Source organism: Hyalella azteca, unplaced genomic scaffold (assembly GCF_000764305.2).
Source record: "Hyalella azteca isolate HAZT.00-mixed unplaced genomic scaffold, Hazt_2.0.2 contig9347, whole genome shotgun sequence".
In the NCBI taxonomy this organism is placed as follows: Eukaryota; Metazoa; Arthropoda; class Malacostraca; order Amphipoda; family Hyalellidae; genus Hyalella; species Hyalella azteca.
In genome coordinates, this window is record NW_025939421.1 from 160,297 (window position 1) to 180,603 (window position 20,307).

Below are 20,307 nucleotides of genomic sequence, written 5' to 3' on the forward strand. Positions count from 1 at the left end.
TACCACATTCAGTTAATGGTACAATCTGGAGAAGAGCGAGCCACAGTTAAGGGCTATAAAAGTTTTATTTATGCACAAAGAACTATAAATTTAGAATAAAAACAATGACATATCGAGAACAAACAACTAAAGGGGAAAGGCTCTACTGACGAATATTGGAAAGCCAATCATGTCATAACTACTAGTTTGCAAACAGTGAAAAGATAAAGTTACAAATATTTTTTTTTTAAATAAAGCTCAACCGACGAATGTTTTAATTATTGAATGAAAATAGATTGAATGTTTATTGCAGTATAGTAATGGTTAATGAAATTTTCGGATGATTATTGGAGTATTGTGATGAACGTTAAATTTATATGTATAGTGGTATTCATGGGGGATGGTGGTTACTATTGTGGTACGGTTCGTTCCGTCAATGATGATAAAGTGACACAATTATGTTCGACGAAAAATTAAGAAAAGCTGCAACTTCATTTCAAAAAGAAAAGTCCCGGAAAAAAAAATCTTGAACTTAATTTCAAAAATTTTAATAAAGAATAAAGAATGTTACGTGTCAAGTTTTTAATTTTTGAGAAACTACTCAGTTCAATAACCCCCTGTTGTTCTTAATAGTGCCTTGAACTACAACAGAATATTTTGTGTGAATATGTTTACACATGCGGAATCGTCAATAAACGTAGCTCCAGACAAATAACTTTGAAACTATGTTGATTACGAGTTGAATTCGTTGAAACAACGTTTGAACTACTTCATTTCATCGTTGATGCCTGGTATGGTTGCCTGGTAAAATACAATGCATGAGTGGCAGGAACCGAACCAAATCGTCAGACCACCGAAAATTTTAAAAACAAACACTCGTTCTTCTTACAAATAACATGAAAAGATAATTAATTTGAATTGTGATCCATGAACTACCGATTTCAATGCAGAAATCCCCGAAACTCAGGAACTCAACAAAAATCTAACCCCGAGATTACGAAATTATTCGTCAAGGACTATGAGACACATCTTAGAAATACAAAAGAATAGTATAATTGGCAGTGAGAACGTCTAGATCACTACGTGATTATAACCTGAAGTGTGGCTTAAACGGTTTTAGGTCGACCATACTTAAGTTCCTGTAGGTAAGAACGGCCCATGCGAACAGTAAGAAAAAAATACTGCTTAACTAAGTAGAAAAAAGCTCGGCCTAAGTAGATGAAAAAATAATGCCCAACGAAAGAAGCGGAAAATTCACCGCCATTGAACGAATTTGAAATGTATTTCAATTATTTCCATCTAAATTGTCTACATTGCAACCCTGTGGTCTGAGCGTTCACAAAAGCAACAGCACCGCAATGGCCCCGACACTAAAATGCGTTGCTGTTCGAGTTCGAGAGAACTCAAAGCCCTAGCTCTGCTAAGACTTAAGATCCGCACTTGTAACAGAATTGTAACAATTGTTTTCTATGAGTGTGTTTATAAATGTATATGTCACGAACACAAGCGTCAGTGAAGTTTTCACAAGCGATGTTCTTAAAACTCAGGTACAGATACGGTGACTGCTCAATCAGTGAGATCAAAATATAGAGACAATGTAAAGCAGCATAAATTGTCGTATCAATTCTAACTGCGTTCATTGTCTGACATGAGAGCAATTTTCTGTGATGTCAGAAAATTACTGCATAACATAAGCTTACCCCAACCATAGCGAGTCTATCGCAGAGTCTCTATCATACCTTGATTTTTGTTAGGGTCAGTGCGATATATTTCAATAATTTGACCTATGTCATGGGTTTCAGAGCCACTGCTCTGAGTTTCGAAGTTACTGCTCTTGCTTTCAGAATTTAACGCTGGCACTTAGCAACCAAAATTTTGGGTCACCCACCACACAACAGCTCGGAGTATCGAAACGGTCAATCCCAAACTAGAAGAACTGAATTGCGAATTGTAAAATCTAGAACTTGGAGTTCCATTGATGCACCAGATATAATAATTGTGGCTAAGATTTAATTAGATTCATAAAACGGAGACGAATCGATAAGACTTACCCTTGGTGCTTGGTTTTGTGGAACCGTCGCAAAACCTTAACTTGAATAATAATAATAATAATAATAACCGACCATATAATTGAGAGCAAGTGGCTAATAAAACCACAGAAAATGCATGCAGCAAAACATGATCAACCACCAAAACTAGGAGAAGAATACTGCGAGTCCGTCAGGAATAAGGTTTTACAAAACCACTTAACAAGAAAACAGACAAATCTCTCGGAAAAAAGTACAAATATTTTTAGAAAAAAAAATTGGAGACATGAAGACGTGTAATTAAGAAACGTTCGACTGAAACATATCTGATACTCTTGAGATACATTACAGTTAATGCTGATGCCTGGGAATGTTAGTGAGGGTGCGAGAGGACGAAGCTGTTCTAAAATATTAATGCAGTAGAGAAAAAATTTCGTGATTAGATTCTGAAGCGGAAAAAATCATATGCTATAGGCAATTTGCAATGAGGATGTTCAGTAGGAGCGGGTATTTATGACTATGATTTTTCAGTACGTAATTAAAATAAAAGGTTCAAATTTAATTTTTACGCATAACTTTATTATTGTTCATTGAGGGCTGCGATTGTGTGACTCGTTTTATTGGGTGATTTTCTCATCAATTCAAAGAATAAATTACATTACTTCTTCATACAAGATTGATTAACGACGGTAACTAAAATATAAGCAAAAACACGCTCAATATAGAAAGAAATCGTGCACAGGAAGAGAACGATGACACGAATATTCGTAAAAATGGAATCGTGTTCCCGTAAAAGACACATCATGCTTGTGTTCGTGGGGAAAATTAATGAAATATAAATAAATGAATGTTTTCATTCACGAAGAAGGGTAAATAGCCTTCATGAATGCGATACAGGCAACAGGGCCTGTCTTATCTTATATTTGTAATGGATGAATAAGGCAAAATAATCATAGCAGAATTGAGCAAGATTTATAGAATATGAAAGCGTCAATAAATAACATTCGAAATTGTTTTATGAAAGTCAGTTGGAATGATATGATGATACTTGAGTAATTAATTGCTCGAAAGAGAAACGCAAAATTGTACACGAATGAGAAATAAAGTCATGTTTCATGAATAAATTGATTATTTATTCATTTGGAAATATGGAAAGATGAATGAATGTCTAAAAGCTTTGAGAAGGAATAATGCAAGTTATACAGACGGAGACACGAAGTAAAACCTGTGTGGATGTTATCAGCGATACGAGTGATATATAAGCATGAATAATCATTGATATATAAGCATTAATGGAAATTTAAGCATGAATTAAATTATAAACATGATTGTTTGCTTTCTTTCCGTAATTTCTCGTACTTTCATTGAAAGCAATAATAATAATAATAATGCATAAATTTCAATAATTTCCAAAAACCTCCGCGCCTCAGTCACCATCGCTCTTAGAAATTAAATCGATCGATTAAGCTTCAATTTTTAGGGAACGCACAAAATTAATTTATAATAAGAATATAAGTAATTACTTATACCTAAAAATATTATTGGATTGTTTAATTAGGCTGAGTGAAAGTTATTTAGACTAATTACTTGATAGCAGGGATAACTATGCTATATTGCAAATACCTGTACACAGACATGAAAGTCATTCATGATTAATACATGAATATACGAACGATGATCAACTTAATCCGGGATAAGCGAGAATTGGAAGTTATGGTGGAACAGTTTGGGGATTTGGACAAGTAACTAATACTCTAAAACAAGTAACTATTACTCTAATAGAAAATTAATAGAATATGTTTACGGGTGTATTGAGAGCGTATATATGAGGTGCTAATTTCCGTATATTATAGGGAGTAATAATAATACAGGCAGCTATATTATATAATAAAGGGCTGTAGGGATTTATGGTTATATTATAGAACTACAAAGATAAGGGGATTTATATGATATATGTATACACAGCTATAGGCCGGGAGTTATATTATGGAACTACAAAGATAAGGGGCGTTATCATAGTATATGTATACACAGCTATAGGGAGTTATAGTTATATTATAGGTATACACGATATAGGAAGTTACTGGTGGAGTAACACAATCGTTGCACATGCTTCTTCTAGCTATAACTGCGTATTTCTATTGTGTGTATGCACACGATTGTGTGAAGGTGCCACACATTCTATACACACATGTGTATAGAATACAGCGACATGGATGCTAGAGGCGATCAATGATAACTACAACTGAAGGGATGATTACAGGACATATATCATTCAAAGGATTAGATAAGGATTACGAGTATAGGAAGGAACACACAAAGGGTTGTATGAGGAAAATCTAATCCAGTTTTCAACTTTATCAAAAAAATTGATTGATTAAACTTTTATTCAATCAGTTTCTTGGAAGCGAATAAAAAGGTGTGTATGTTCATAATGAAATTTCTTATTTTCCTCATTATTGTGTGATTGTATTGTATGTATTTATCATTTCATCAGTAACCAATAATGCCACCATGACTAGTTAATGTAAACATCCACTAGTCGTCACATCACAACTACTTAATGAGAACATCCACTAGTCACATCATGGCTAGTTAATGAGAACATCCACTAGTCACATCATAGCTAGTTAATGAGAACACCCACTAGTCGTCACATCACGGCTAGTTAATGAGAACATCCACTAGTTTGACATCATGGCTAGTTAATGAGAACGTCCACTAGTCATATCATGGCTAGTTAATGAGAACATCCACTAGTCATGACATCGCGGCTAATTAATGAGAAAATTTTAAGTTCATTAGTCCACAACACACAGGACAACACTAAACAGGTACAGAAATACATATGTATACACAAGTTCTATTGGGACAACATGTACAAAACACAAAAGATCTCGCAACTACTGACGTGAACAACAAGTTTTAGTTATTTAGTTCAAATTTATTTCGTGATACCTACAAAGTTATTTCGTGTATAAATTCGTTTATAGATTTCGTGTATAAATTCATTTATAGATTTCGTGTATAAATTAGTTTGCAAATTTCGTGTATAAATTCATATTTCTCATCCCCCAACATTGACCAGACCACAATATATTGAACTGCTAGGGCAATCATAAGGGATTCTAAATTTTCTTGAGGATAAAGTAACGATTTTCCTACGAGCGGCCGTTTTGTGTCATTACGAGCTGGATAAAAATTTCATTTTCTATTTGAGTCTGGGCAACATGTTGCTGAATTCCTATGTGCCACATTGCGTTTGGTACTTCAACTAACGCGGTTCTTGATTTTAATTAGGACCGTAAATTTTATTTCAATTCCTACAAGAACCATGACACTAATGAGAACATTTGGGCTAACTTTCTACTGGAAACAATAGCCGATTGAATTATTATTGATGAAGCTATAATTACCCCGTTTCTTACTGAACTTTAGTAGCAAAGGAATAAAAATTAAAACTATTGAAAAAAGATGCACGAGTTTCCCCATAAACTGTCTTGCCGTCAGGATAACATATATTCGTTGATATATGATTCAACGTTAGAACGAATTCGACTAGGTTCTACTTTAAAAAAAATTAGGAAAAAATTGAAGAATTCTTATCGCTTATAACTCGTTCGACAATTTTTTCGATCAATTAGGCTCAATTATATTTACAGCAAAATTTCCTCTAGCAATCATCATTAAACATAGATAATTTTCCCATAATCGTATCTCATGCTAATTTTTCAATGTTAATTTTCCGCATAATATTTTCCCTACGACTATGTTCTATTTTCGATATATAATCAAGAATAAATAAAAAAATCCGGGCTTCAGTACCTAAAATTCCGACGCAGATTTCTCAACCAGCTCCTCATTAAGAACTCAAGAAGTTCTTTTAAAAAATCATCAGAGCGGAAAAATTACAGCAATTCGGGCGATGAAAACGTAGGAATAAATGGTTAAATATTAAATATTTGGTTAAATAATGATGACGGATGTGAGTGACAATAACCATGACCAATGTAAATATTGAAAGAAATTCCAACGACAACTATGGCAATAATAGATGCGTGAACAATGATAAAAATTGACGATGAAATAAACTTAAATTAATAAAAATACGCGCAAGTCACGGTAGACAACGGAAAATAAAGTAAAATTAAAAAACGGTTATCAAATCAAAAAACCAAGTCATTCATTCAGTCGTTATATAACCAAGTCATTCTTTCATCCTATAATCAAGAGTATCTGAGTTGTGCATTCACCGTTCTTTACGACACATTCACCGTTCTTCACGACGCATTCACCGTTCTTCACGACACATTCACCGTTCTTCACGACGCATTCACAGTTCTTCACGATGCATTCAAGTAAAATTAAAAAACGGTTATCAAATCAAAAAACCAAGTCATTCCTTCAGTCGTTATATAACCAAGTCATTCTTTCATCCTATAATCAAGAGTACCTATCTGAGTTGTGCATTCACCGCTCTTCACGACACATTCATCGCTCGTCACGACGCATTCATCGCTCTTCACGACGCATTCATCGCTCTTCACGACGCATTCACCGTTCTTCACGACGCATTCATCGCTCTTCACGACACATTCATCGCTCTTCACGACACATTCACCATTCTTCACGACGCATTCACCGTTCTTCACGATGCATTCATCGCTCTTTTCGACGCATTCACCGTTCTTCACGACGCATTCATCGCTCTTTTCGACGCATTCATCGTTCATCACGACGCATTCATCGCTCTTTTCGACGCATTCACCTTTCTTCACGACGCATTCACCTTTCTTCACGACGCATTCACCTTTCTTCACGACGCATTCACCTTTCTTCACGACGCATTCACCATTCTTCACGACGCATTGGGCGTTTTTCACGACACATTCATTTAACGCACGTTGAAAGGTGCGAGCAGAGCACGCTACGTTGAATGAACGCATACACATTCACGCGCATTCAAGGCAAGCTTGTATTGAACTTCCCATACAATACTATACTTCCCATACAAACAATACAAACGGAAAAAAAAAATATTTTGAATATTTGAGATAAACTAAATAAAATAATATAATGAGGCGCATAAAACGAAGCCGAACAATTAAAGTAGAATCGTTTAAATCACGAAATTAAAAAAAAAACTTATATAAAAACTTAAATTAGGAAAAGTCAGAAATTTCATTTGCCGCCGTGAGAGTTTCAATTGATTACATTCCAAAACTAAGGTGTAGAATGCATAAAAAACAACTGATATATGAGATACTTTATATCTTGAATTAATCTATGAAATGCATTGTTTCCTGATAAACTTGCCACACTGGACGTGCTCCAGCACTTGCTTGTTCATTGCTTAGGTGGAATATTGGTGGAATATTGGTGGAATATTGGTGGCATATTGCAGACATTCCGAATGCTTTTTTCGTTCACATTCACGTAGCGACATTTGATTAAATTATTGCGATTGACATTGTGATAAATAACTTTTGAACTAAGGGCGTGTCTTCATCATTTTATCAACAATCTAATACAAGATTAACGCCTCGTAGCTGTTTCAGGTATAGAGATAACTCATAATATTTATGTTGTATAGCAAGACGATTTTGAGAATTTCAACCTTTAAAATTTCAACCATCAAAGAGTAAATACCTCCGCAAGAAAGATGATAAATTGGAAGAAGCTTCAAAGTTTCGTTTCCATTAAACTTACGCGAACAAAATGAACTAAAACCTAGCAACAAGGACACCAAGTTTATCGACCAAACAATGATTGAGAAATCATGTTTGATTCATCACCCATCGACATTATTTATAGGCATAGGAAGAACAAAACATTTAACTTATAAGGACCTCAAGATTTGTAGGTCGTAGAAATTAAACTCTCAGAGCCACAACTACAAAAGATTCCATAGGCCTAGTGAAAAAAGTCTATGACTCCCGCATCCTGAGATTCCATAGGCCTAGAGAAGAAGTCTCTGACCCATCGCACCCAGAGATTCCATGGGCCTAGAGAAGCAGATACCGACGCACTTCAAGCAGTTAAACCAATAACCACTTCGACCACAAGGAAATAAATCTCAATTTACTGTATTATTGCGAATAAAATTAAATTCGAAAAAAATTATAAATATGTTATCAGGAAACATTAAAAGATGATAAGTAGTGAACCAAAACTCCTTTTCTCCCACCAAAAAAAAGTCCACGAAGAACCATCATTTTAGTTACAAAGAAAAGAAAGGAATTCAAGAACATATTTCACAAGTAAAGTAGGTAGTTCCACTGAAACCCGATTCATACCACTCAGAGAAATGTATGAAACTTTGTCCAGAAATTGATGCACTTTTTGCTTTTGTACGTGCATAAAGTGAGTCACCATTTGGACACTATGACCCGTTTATTGTTCTGAGAGATACCGACGGCCATCGAGTAACTCAGATCAATTTGCAAGGAAAGATTTACATTAAAAGAACTTGTATTTTCGAAAACACTTTTTCAATTAAATTTCGAAAATAAAAACACTAGATAATCACTTTTTCCGCCCAAACCTCATGGCAATTTCAACTAAATACCATAAATTGGTATTCCAAATAAATACCTATTGTGGTATCTGAGATCCAGCGTACGGTTTTCCTCTTCACAGAAAATAAATTATATAGAATATCATCAACTAAAATATCAAATGTGGTATTTAAATAACTATCAGGATGTTAGTGATGCTGCCCAGGATAGTTAGTAGTGATGATTAGCAATATTTAAATCGCAAATTAACCACGAAATTCAACAGCAAAAAAAATACCGAGAAAATTCACCAGCTTAAAAAAACGATTTCATCGAAAATGCGGCGGATTTTCTTGGATCTTTCCATGCTATTGCAATTCCTGTAGCACGAGATAATAAATCTTACTTTTAACGTTCTGCAAGCACATCAATTTATATATATTTTATTATGTGTTTGTGTTGCATTCACTCTCATGGTTTTCTATGGGTGTGTTATTGATAAAAATATATAATTAGAATCCCATTTCAAAGATTAAATGAAGTGTTTGTGGTCTTCAAGCATATCATTAGTTTAAATTTGTAATTAATATTATTAATTTATATACTTAATGATGTCTTTGTGGTTTGCAGGCACATTATGTATTTAAATTAGTTAGAGGGATTATAATATGTAATGGAGTGTATTTAAATTAGTTAGAGGAGTTATAATATGTAATGGAGTGTATTTAAATTAGTTAGAGGAGTTATAATATGTGTTGGAGTGTATTTAAATTAGTTAGAGGAGTTATAATATGTACTGGAGTGTATTTAAATTAGTTATAGGAGTTATAACATGTGTTAGAGTGTATTTAAATTAGTTACAGGATATTATAATATGTACTGAAGTGTTAGTGCATTGGCATGCTGAGTTCTCACCCTTGACGTCCTCCTCCTCGATGGTGGCGCTGGAGTCGGTGCTCTCCTTCACCTGCGAGCCGTCGCCCTTCTTGGTCACGATGCTCCTGCCTACGAGGGGAGACATGGGGGTGAGGGTGAGGGGTGTGAGAGGTACGGGCGTGAGGGTTGGGGTGAGGGTGTGAGGGTTGAGAGGGCGTGAGGGGTGAGAAGGGGCAAGGGGCGTGAGAGATGGGGGTGAGGGGTGTTAGGGGCGCGAGGGGTGAGGGGCGTGAGAGGTGCGAGGGGTGTGAGGGGGTGGGGATGAAGAGGTAAGGGTGAGGAGNTGTAGTTATTATCGTGCTAGTGAGATGAACATGTAGTTATTATCGTGCTAGTGAGATGAACATGTAATTGTAATAGAACTGGAGAGGAAAATATATAATAGATACAAACACGATCATCTAGAAGCAAACACAGAGATTGTCTAGAAAAAAATCACATGCACTCTTCAAAACAAATCTAATTCTCGTAGGAACCAAGCAAAAAGCAAAAAAAGCTCAACGTTCAGTGGTCAGAAGCATCTCTTAACACGGAGCCAACTTTGATCTCTACGTCCAGGGCAAGAATCTTGCTATTTTCTACCAGGAAAAATCATAATTACGCTCAAAAATCACATTTCTCCAATCAAAATAGCAAAAACACTCTGGTTAATTCAAGAATTTAGCTCTTTTACTTCAATATTTTCATTGCACGAGGAATAGCAAGGCAGTTTTTGCCTCAAAAATGAAAGTTTCTAAGTAGGAGTAGACAAATTGTCGAACATAAGGTAGTTCTTAAATGGATTCTGAAGCTTCATTGTTGAAGGGTTGAATGGGAGCTGCTTTTAAATTGATTTAAATTCAAGATAAGAGGATTAAATAGGAGCTGGTTTTGAAGCTTCACCATTACAAAAGCAGTTTTTTAACATATTTTGAAGCTTCAGTGTTGAAAGCGAGACTTTTTAAATATATTTGGAAGGTTCACGGTTAAAACAGAGCAGTTTTTTAATATATTTTGAAGCTTAAGGGTTGAAAGATCGAAGAATTGCTACTTTTATTAGGCTTTCGACGCTTCAGTGTTTAGGGATCAAATTAAAGAAATTCTTCAACGGCTTTTGAGTCTAAGAGTTCAACGGTTAAATTAAGGGTTGAAAGTTAAATTAATGGTTGAAGAGTTGAATTAAGGGTTGAAGAGTTAAATTAGAGGTTGAACAAGAGGGAGAGAAGCATGTGGTTGATGCGCATGCGCAGACTGAGCACGCAGCGGAACAAGACTCAAGGAGCTACAAACATGACGGGTGACTGAAGTAAAAAAAACTTAATTGAGCTTAAAAAACTCAAACTCAAAAAACAAACACATTAGAAAACATTCAGGAACACAAAACAATCGTTGCAAACCGAAAGCGGAGGAATAAAATGCAAGCAGAGATAAAACTGAGTAAAGAGCAAAGTTAACAAGAGTTTTTAGTTGTTAGGAAATACGTATAATTAATTACATGGACATTACATATTGAAATTTAATGGCAAGGAACTGTAAAAAGAGGTCATTAGATTTTGGCCAAAAAAAAAACGTAAAAAAACGAAAAAAATTCTATCACGTTGATGAATTTCTCATAAAAACATGGAGAAAAAAAATAATTCGTGTTAGGTGACAATGAAATGGGATTATTTATTTGAATAATATCAAGAAATTAATTATTAATCGGTGAAATGAATTGTATTAATGAAGTAAAATTGCCAAAACTTAATAACTTGGAAGCTAAGCAAAAAAAGGAAGTTAAGCACCTGGAATATTCACGTCAAATATTATAATTAACAATAAATAACTTTGCAAATCACATCGAAAAAAAGGGCACTCGTCCGCTAGATTTAGGTTAAGAAAAAATTCAAAGTCAATTCATGACTGAAAAATCAATTGTTTTTTACATCATAAGTTCGGGACCGAACAACAGTTACTTTTCGGGCCATTAAATGTTTTTTAAAACAATCTGACTTGAGCAAAAATTTGTTATGATATGGAATAAGACCTACTATTAATAATCAAAATTCAAAAGAGATATTCAAAACGAAAAGCGCGTTTATGAATTCAAAACAATGAACTCCCGAGAACTAGGAATTCAAACGCGTAATGCGAAAAGGCTTTGAAATACACGAGCTTAAGTTGCAGAAAAAAAATCACACAAAAGACAAAAAAAAATAAAATAAACAAAAAAGAGGCAAACAACTCCAGATCGGAACGGGCTTACCCACTTTCTAATGCACGGAAGGAGGAGTAGATGAACAGGAGAGAAGTACGAAACGATAAGAAAGAGGAATAGAGAACAATTCGATTAGGCAGTTACGTGGGACAGTTTTATTCTTATTATGTACATAAATTATCTCAAATGTACTTTCGCCGAGGTCGCTCGCTACTCAAAGAAACATTACATTCTATTTATTATCTCAAATTACCTCCAATGCAATTAACCTTTATTTTGTTCTATTAATCAAATAATATATATTTGATTTGAGTCCTATGAAAGGAATTGCTACTATCAAATTATTTTGGAACTATACATTTTCGGTTTACATTGAAACTTTTTTACTGACAAGGGTGGAACAACATCGTTCATCAGTTCGTATCGTTCACAATCATTAATACCGTCTGCGTGAACTTTTTTGGGGTACGTTAAGAATATTTTTCAAAAATTCTATAAATTTAATTAGTAAATAATCAAGAATTTTATGTTCGAAAAGTGAAATGATAGTTGCGAGCGACCTTGTATCATCACTAGTATAATCTTCATCAACGATGCTAAATTCTCGAAAGTGTCTACGTATTTAATAAGACAGGGCAGTCCTCAAGATTAAGATCAAACTTAGAAACTTGAGGCACGAATCCAACATTTGTGAGTTATAACTTAAACTTTGCAAGCTTTTTTGTAAAACCAGTAGCAGAACTGGTAGCTAGTTCAAAGATAATCGAAAAATTTTCTCGTGAATTCCAATTGTAACAAATACCAAAGAATTTAAGAATTTAATCAATTTTTAAACTTGAATAGATTTCTGTGAAGGGTGTATGTGAATCTAAGTGAAGTTTGAAAAAAATATGCATATAGCGGCATTGTATTAAAGTTCAAAACTACCACAATCAAACTTAAAATCTATTAAGTATTTTTAAATACGAGAAAATATAATTATAATTTATGAGGAAAAATTAATAGGCATTGTTCAACTAGAAGGTCGTACCTAAGAACTGCCCCGCCGTAATTATCGGGCCACGAGCAGCGGCTTAAACAAACATTTGATGCCTACAGCGAACTCAGCCGACGCAAATAAGCAAAATAAATTAAATTGTAAATTAAATAAAAATAGAGTTGACAATGCCCTCACACATCGGGGGTAACCCATTCGGAAACGAAGACTTCACGAATACCGTCATTACCTTCCAATACCATGGAGCACAAACAGACCAACGATGGTCTCACAATTGTCACCACCGAATACCATCATTATCTTCTAATTGCAACAATTGTTACAGTAACTGAACCTTTCAAAATTGTAGCAATATTACCCGTTTCAATTATTCAAGAAAGGAATAGTATTTTCCCTTGTTTAGATTTGCCGAACGAAATAATACAAACGACGTTTTTAACCTTGCGATGCAACACTCAACAACGCTCAACTCAACTCGAGAAGCAATGACAGTTGAAGGTCTGTAAAGGCATACAAAATACATTTCAAATCTTCACAATAATTCAAACTTTTGTCTAGGAATAATCGACCGTCGTCAATGCTATTCGTACCTATAATTATCGTTATCGATCGTCAATAGACCAAGGGTATAGATATCAGACCTAGCTTAAAATTACGCTCTGCCTTTTATTAATCTATTTTTTCCATTTATTTCTTTAATAAAGTTTGCTTCCAGTAAAATTTCAGGATGTGTTGCTTTGTTTTTATTATTCAAGTTATATTATAGAAGATACTTTTTTCTTGTTAGTACTACAAATATCACACGAACGAGCCCTTGCAAGCACCAGAAAACGACCCCAATAGAAATCGGAAGTAACAAAGACTATGTATTTAAATATTTAAATACTGGTAATGTATTTATATTACCGGTATATATACCAAATATATTATATATGCCAAAGTTTATGGCAAGACGGAGTAAAAGTTACTGTAAGAGAGAAGATTTGAAGAATTATACAGTAAATGTCGTACCTAATACACCACAGTAACTGTAACGATTCCAGAGAAGAAGAAAAAGCTAAAAAAGTTGAATAATAATGAGAAATGCATAGGAAATAGGAGGAAATTTAGAGTTGGAACGTGGCAAGGATAAAAGGAGAATTCGATAAGAAATGAAAATGGAAAACATAAGACCGGAAATTTAACAACAATAGTTATCTTGCGTTATCATCATCAGGAAACATAACAACGGCAAGAACAAGAGTCATCATCCATTATCAACATCAGGAAACATAACAACGACAAGAACAATAGTTATCTTTCGTTATCAACATCGGGAAACATAACGTCAAGAACAATAGTTATCTTCCGTTATCAACATCAGGAAACATAACAACGGCAAGAACAATAGTTATCTTGCGTTATCAACATCAGGAAACATAACAATGGCAAAACCAATGGGTTTTTTGAAACAATTGAGTATTTAGATATACATGAAAAAAAAAATAAGAAAAAAATTTATGGAGAAGAGAACAAATAAACAAATAAAAAAAAGTCAACAGATGAACAAATAACAAAATAATTCAACAGATGAACAAATAAAAATAAGTAAACAGATAAACGAATAACAAAATAATTCAACAGATGAACAAATAACAAAAGAAGTAAACAGATGAACAATTAGAACAAATAACAGAATAAGTCAACAGATGAACAAATAACCGAATAATTCAACAGATGAACAAATTAGAGAATAATTCAACCGAAGAACAAATAACTAAATAGGTCAACAGATGAACAAATAACAGAATAATTCCGCAGCTGAACAAATAACCGAATAATTCAACAGATGAACAAATAACAATATAATTCGACAAATGAACAAATAACCGAATAATTCGAGAAATGAACAAATAACAGAATAATTCAACAGATGAACAAATAACAGAATAATCCAACAGATAAACAAATAACCGAATAATTCAATAGATGAACAAATAACAGAATAATTCAACAGATGAACAAATAACCGATAAAGAGGTACGGAACTAAGTGCGATGTTGCCGCTCGTTGTCTTGACGTTTGGGCAGCGAGTATCAAAACTCAAGAAACTACAACTACTTTACGAACTGAGCCGAGCACGAACTGTACGCAAGCTGGTGTACGGAATCTGGGGCCATACTTTCAAAACTCGCTATAAGTGAACGTACGTACTTACGCTCTATTTTCTTGTCTATGATTGGTGGATTTTGCTTGAAAGGCCGTCAATGATTGGCTGATGAACTTACGATCTCTTAACTTTTTTTGAAAGTATAGCCCCTGGTGTGCAGAAATGTACGCAAGTGTACGCAATATACCAGTATGCGCAGACCCGCATATACCAGTATAAGTGTCCAGTATACAAGTATACGCGGAGCAGTACACACATTACACAAGTAGAACCAAACTAGTATATACCAGTATATGCGTCCAGTATATACCTGTATACGCCAGCCAGTATACCCAGACAGGTATACACAATTATACACACTTCCTATACACCAATATACGTAGACGAGTATACACAAGCACACACCAGTATACACAAGCATACACCAGTATACACAATCATACACCAGCATACACATGCATACACCAGTATACACAAGCATACACCAGCATACATAGGCCACTTGCTCCCAGTATAGGAATACACGTCAGTATACATGGACCATTATACACCAGTATACGCTGGTATACATCAGTATACGCCAGTACACACCAATATACGCCAGTACACACCAGTATACACCAGTACACACCAGTATACACCAGTACACACCAGTATACGCCAGTATAGACTAGTATACGCCAGTATAGACAGTGTACGCGTTCCAGTATATACCAGTGTACGCGTTCCAGTATATACCAGTGTATGAGTTTCAGTATATACCAGTATACGCCGGCCAGTATACCCGGACCATTATACACCATTATACACACTTCTTATACACCAATACACGTAGACGAGTATACACAAGCATACACCAGCATACATAGGCCACTTGCTCCCAGTATAGGAATACACGTCAGTATACATGGACCATTATACACCAGATACGCTGGTATACACCAGTACACACCAGTACACGCCAGTATACACCAGTACACACCAGTATACGCCAGTACACACCAGTACACACCAGTATACACCAGCATACACCAGTACACACCAGTACACACCAGTATACACCAGTACACACCAGTACACACCAGTACAGTACACACCAGTATACACCAGCATACACCAGTACACACCAGTATCTACAGGCGCGTAGATGCAGTAAGATAAGACGCCTACGCGAGCCAGACTCGTTAACGTCGCCGAGGCAGCGCACTCGCGATATTCGGATCAACTTAGCGAGGCTGCTAACTAATTTTTTCTTAATTGAAGCTATTAATAGTTACCGAAATATTCAATAATACGTCTTTTAAGCTCCTGCTTTATTATCTATTTAGCGGTGGCAATTGTCCCTTGACGTGTTGGTTTTGGCGCTTTTAGCAGCTTTTTCTTCATAATCAAATTTCTCTTTAATATAGTAACGTATGGTATAAAACTGAATTAAATAAATATAAGAAATAATAGTTTCTCTCTCAATTCTTTACTATTGATTATGAAGAATTTGACTTTTGATTAGAAAGTGATCACCCAGAATAATCCATGATTATGCATGGTAAGTTTAACACGATAGAAATTGAGACTATAAACTAATAAAGCGAGTAATCATACTGAGCCTTATTAAACTAGCTGGTTCAATTGAACATCAGACTGACACTCATTAAACTACCTGCATCAATTGACCATTAGATTGACACTCATTAAACTACCTGGATCAATTGACCATGAGACTGACACTCAATAAACTACCAGGGTTTACGAGAGTAAACTAGTAGGTATATTCAAGCTTCTGAAGATTTAGCAGAATTGCAGAACTAAGCAAAACCATCCGGGTTTTCTGATGGTTGGTAAGCCTGAGTTCTTTTCACTGTCAAAAGATTTCAAGGAAAGAGTTGAAATTGATTTAAAAAAATTAATTGCTTTGGTCGAATCTCGACGAAAATTTTTCAGCAATGCTCTATTGCCTTTTATTTTCTAATATTCACTTGTGAAGAAAACGCTTCAAAAATTCGGAAGTAAGCATTAAACTAGCGGTGACTGCCACGCTTACCACGACGACTAATCATATTATTGACTATCATCCAAACATTTAACGATGATGAATTAACATTTTACGATGATGAACCATCATTCGTCCAGCCGTCCACACATTAGGCTAATGACTATCATATTAGGCTAATGACGACTCATCATATTATTGACTATCATTTTACAGTTTTACGATGATGAATTAATATTTTACGATGATGAACCATCATTCGTCAAGGCTAATGTCTCATTGGCTTCCATAATAATGGAAACTAACGAACAAAATGCATTGCATCTGGCGACATTAATGAGAAGACACTAATGTCGGCCTCACTAGACGTCTGCAAATGTTTAATTTAATCATTGTCCTCATATAAGGTTAAATAAATGAGGTTTTAATGCCATTTGATACCCTTACAAATCGTTATAGTATTGTTTAATTTTGTTGTGTTTGAGATTAAAGAAATAAGGTTCACGGTAAATTGCGATCCTTAAAACATCCTTCTAAAGTCGTTGCTAATTTAAAATAACAGTAATTGCTCTTATTAGAACCATTATTTAATAATAAACCACAAACACAGCCGCCTCCGCTAGCGTGATCCGAATATCGTGTCTGCGCGACCTGTGTGAACACTAAAAGAAATGAATGGTAAATATTGTCCGAATAGTGACACGCGTTCTTACACGATGCAAAGAGGACGTAGTACTGACACGCCCACTTGCTGGACCAAGCAGAATTTAGATGACCCACATAAGGGCAAAAATGTGTCACTATTTGAACAAAATCCCACTCGTTTCTCTAAGTGACATACGTCTTCGATCGCTACCCAACATAAGTTTTAAGATAAACTTTAATAAAGTTTTAACATGAACATATTTCCGTTTAGAAACAGGCCTCATATTAAATGTGCGATGGACATTCAACATAGAAAATCAATAAACAAAAATAATAGTGAAAATTCAGCCTAGAAATAGATCGATCAACATAGAATTTTTAAATACAATCAATAGTAGAATATATGCATAGAAGTAAGATATACCGATGCAAGAATTAAATAGTACAACTAATATTTATTTAAAAGCATGTATTTATCGTCATTATTACTTGGGAAAATGCTTTTAATTGTGATTGTGAAACAAAAAACTTGCAGAGAATCAAGTTTTATTTAAATTCCTCGACGATGGTTAACTTAAAAATTTATTTTTATTGTTCTACCTAAATATTCTGTTGAACTTAACCAGTTAAACGAGCAATTCAATTTAAAACGGAGCTAATAAATTTTATTCATCTATGTATTAAAAGCATCTCAATAATAACTAAAAATAAAAACAGAAACATAAAAAATTACACATAATTTTAAAATGAATTAAATGAAAGATAACGAATTCAAGAAAAAAGGCACATAATCAAGGAAAATATCAATTAATAATCTTATGCATTCTTCATAATTTTATAATCATATAATCATTACCGTAAATAAGTCGACATTTTAAATGGCAAGCGTCAATAAAGATTTTACAAAACAATTCAAATAACAACTCATAGTTATTGCTTGCAATTTTACTTACAATAACAATTTACATAATATGATTTTACTTAAATAATAAAATTAAACCATAAACAGACTTACCATGGCGAACCAAACGACATTCGCTGCCGTCAGTTTAGGTCCAGTCTATCTAATTTTCATATAAACATCTAATTTTTAATAACAAAATAAATTTCTAACTTCAATGAATAAAAAAATCTGAAATCTCGAGCATACTTCTTACCTTCAGTCAGTTCATCACACATACATACTATTATATTCATCACACATACATCGCTTTCATTCTTCACAATCTGCCGTCTCATCACTCATTATCATTAATCACATCACAATTATCAAACATCATAACAATAAACGTATGTAAAAAATTCCATCAGCATTTCCACACATGTTAGCTTAGCGCACTATTTTGTACAAGATAGTGAAAAAGAAGAAAAAATCGTCCATCTGCATCAAATTTTCATCAAAATTCATCCATTTTCATCAAAATTTCCGTATTTTCATCAAAATTATCTCATTTGCATCGCAATTCTTTACACTGCATAATATTCGTCTAATTTAGGTCACGCATCAAGCAGATTTTTTCTTGAAAATGCAAACACGCATCTGCTTAAACTTTACTCCATTTCCTATATCGATTTATCAGTAATTTGAAGTTTCAAAAATGGGCGAATAAAGTTTCAATGCGATTGAAATAAATAAATAAAATTTAGTACTTTTATGATATCTTCGACTTAGACGTAAACTTGGTGTCGACCTCTTCATAAGAAAAGGTAATGTGTGAAAAGGTAAAGAGAAAATGAACCATGACCATGCAGCTTGATTTAAATGTTATTAGTTCGTACAGAAAAACTTGGTCCTATAGCACCGAGTATTGTTCTACATAATCACCCATAAATTAAAACTACTTGCCACTATATTGAAAAGCTACAGTAACAATAATCAACATTACATAAATTAATCAACATATGCTCCTATTAACATTAAATAATCACGGTCCCAGCTTACGCAGTACAAGCCTGCGCTACCAGTAAAAAAATATATCTCAGTACTCACTGCAGTGAGTGACAGTGAGAGCATTTTCTCGTCGGCGAAAACGTGAAGTCACGGACGGACAGACAGACGGACAGACAGACAGACGGACGGACATGGCGAGCACAATATAGTGCATGTNCGGACGAACAGACAGACATGGCGAGCACAATAGTGCATTTTTTCCATAAATGAGAAAATGCGCTAAAAAGCTACCACCCGTACCCTCAGTAACTACTTTCACCAACCAAAGTACACGCAAATGGCAAGAATTAAGTACCCTACCACTATCAACAATAGTGAACTACCGCACTACCATTAAAAAAACTACCACCTTTACCATCAGTAAGTACTTTCACCAACCAAATTACAAGTAAATGGTAATAAAAAGGGATAAGTAATGACCTACCTGGATGGTAGTTAAGTGACGGTACCATTGGGAAGAAGTAGCGTGCTACTTACTCGAGAAGTTGCGCACACACACTGTATATTGGCCAAACGAGATTTGCCACAAATTCAAACACAAATAAGTCATCATTGAAGGACCAATTTATAATAAATCATTGATAATTTCTTGGAAGAATTTGTCACTCAGAATTTAATTTGAAAAAAGAAAATAGGAATAAAAATTCAGCACCAGAAGCACAAGTCGATGAGCGATTCTGCGGCACAAGCGAAACGGGGAAAAAATCGTGAAAAATTGTCGTACACATGACATGGTCGTAAACATGACATGGTCGTAAACATGACATTGTCGTAAACATGACATGGTCGTAAACATGACATGGTCGTAAACATGACATGGTTGTAAACATGACATAGTCGTAAACATGACATGGTCGTAAACATGACAAGGTCGTAAACATGACATGGTCGTACACATGACATGGTCGTAAACATGACATGGTCGTAAACATGACATGGTCGTAAACATGACATGGTCGTAAA

At 34.6% G+C, this 20,307-nt stretch overlaps 1 protein-coding gene across 1 annotated transcript in view; it reads right to left on the minus strand.

Annotated features, from left to right (window-relative positions):
* Window positions 1-20,307, minus strand: part of LOC108672739 (calcium/calmodulin-dependent protein kinase type II delta chain) — a gene marked incomplete at its 5' end in the record, with an annotated part of 56,298 nt that overhangs the window by 22,196 nt on the left and 13,795 nt on the right. The window contains 2 exons of the mRNA XM_047881977.1: window positions 9,419-9,508; window positions 11,668-11,670. Of these exons, the coding sequence (XP_047737933.1) occupies window positions 9,419-9,508; window positions 11,668-11,670 (93 nt within the window). The remainder of the gene's footprint in view (window positions 1-9,418; window positions 9,509-11,667; window positions 11,671-20,307) is intronic.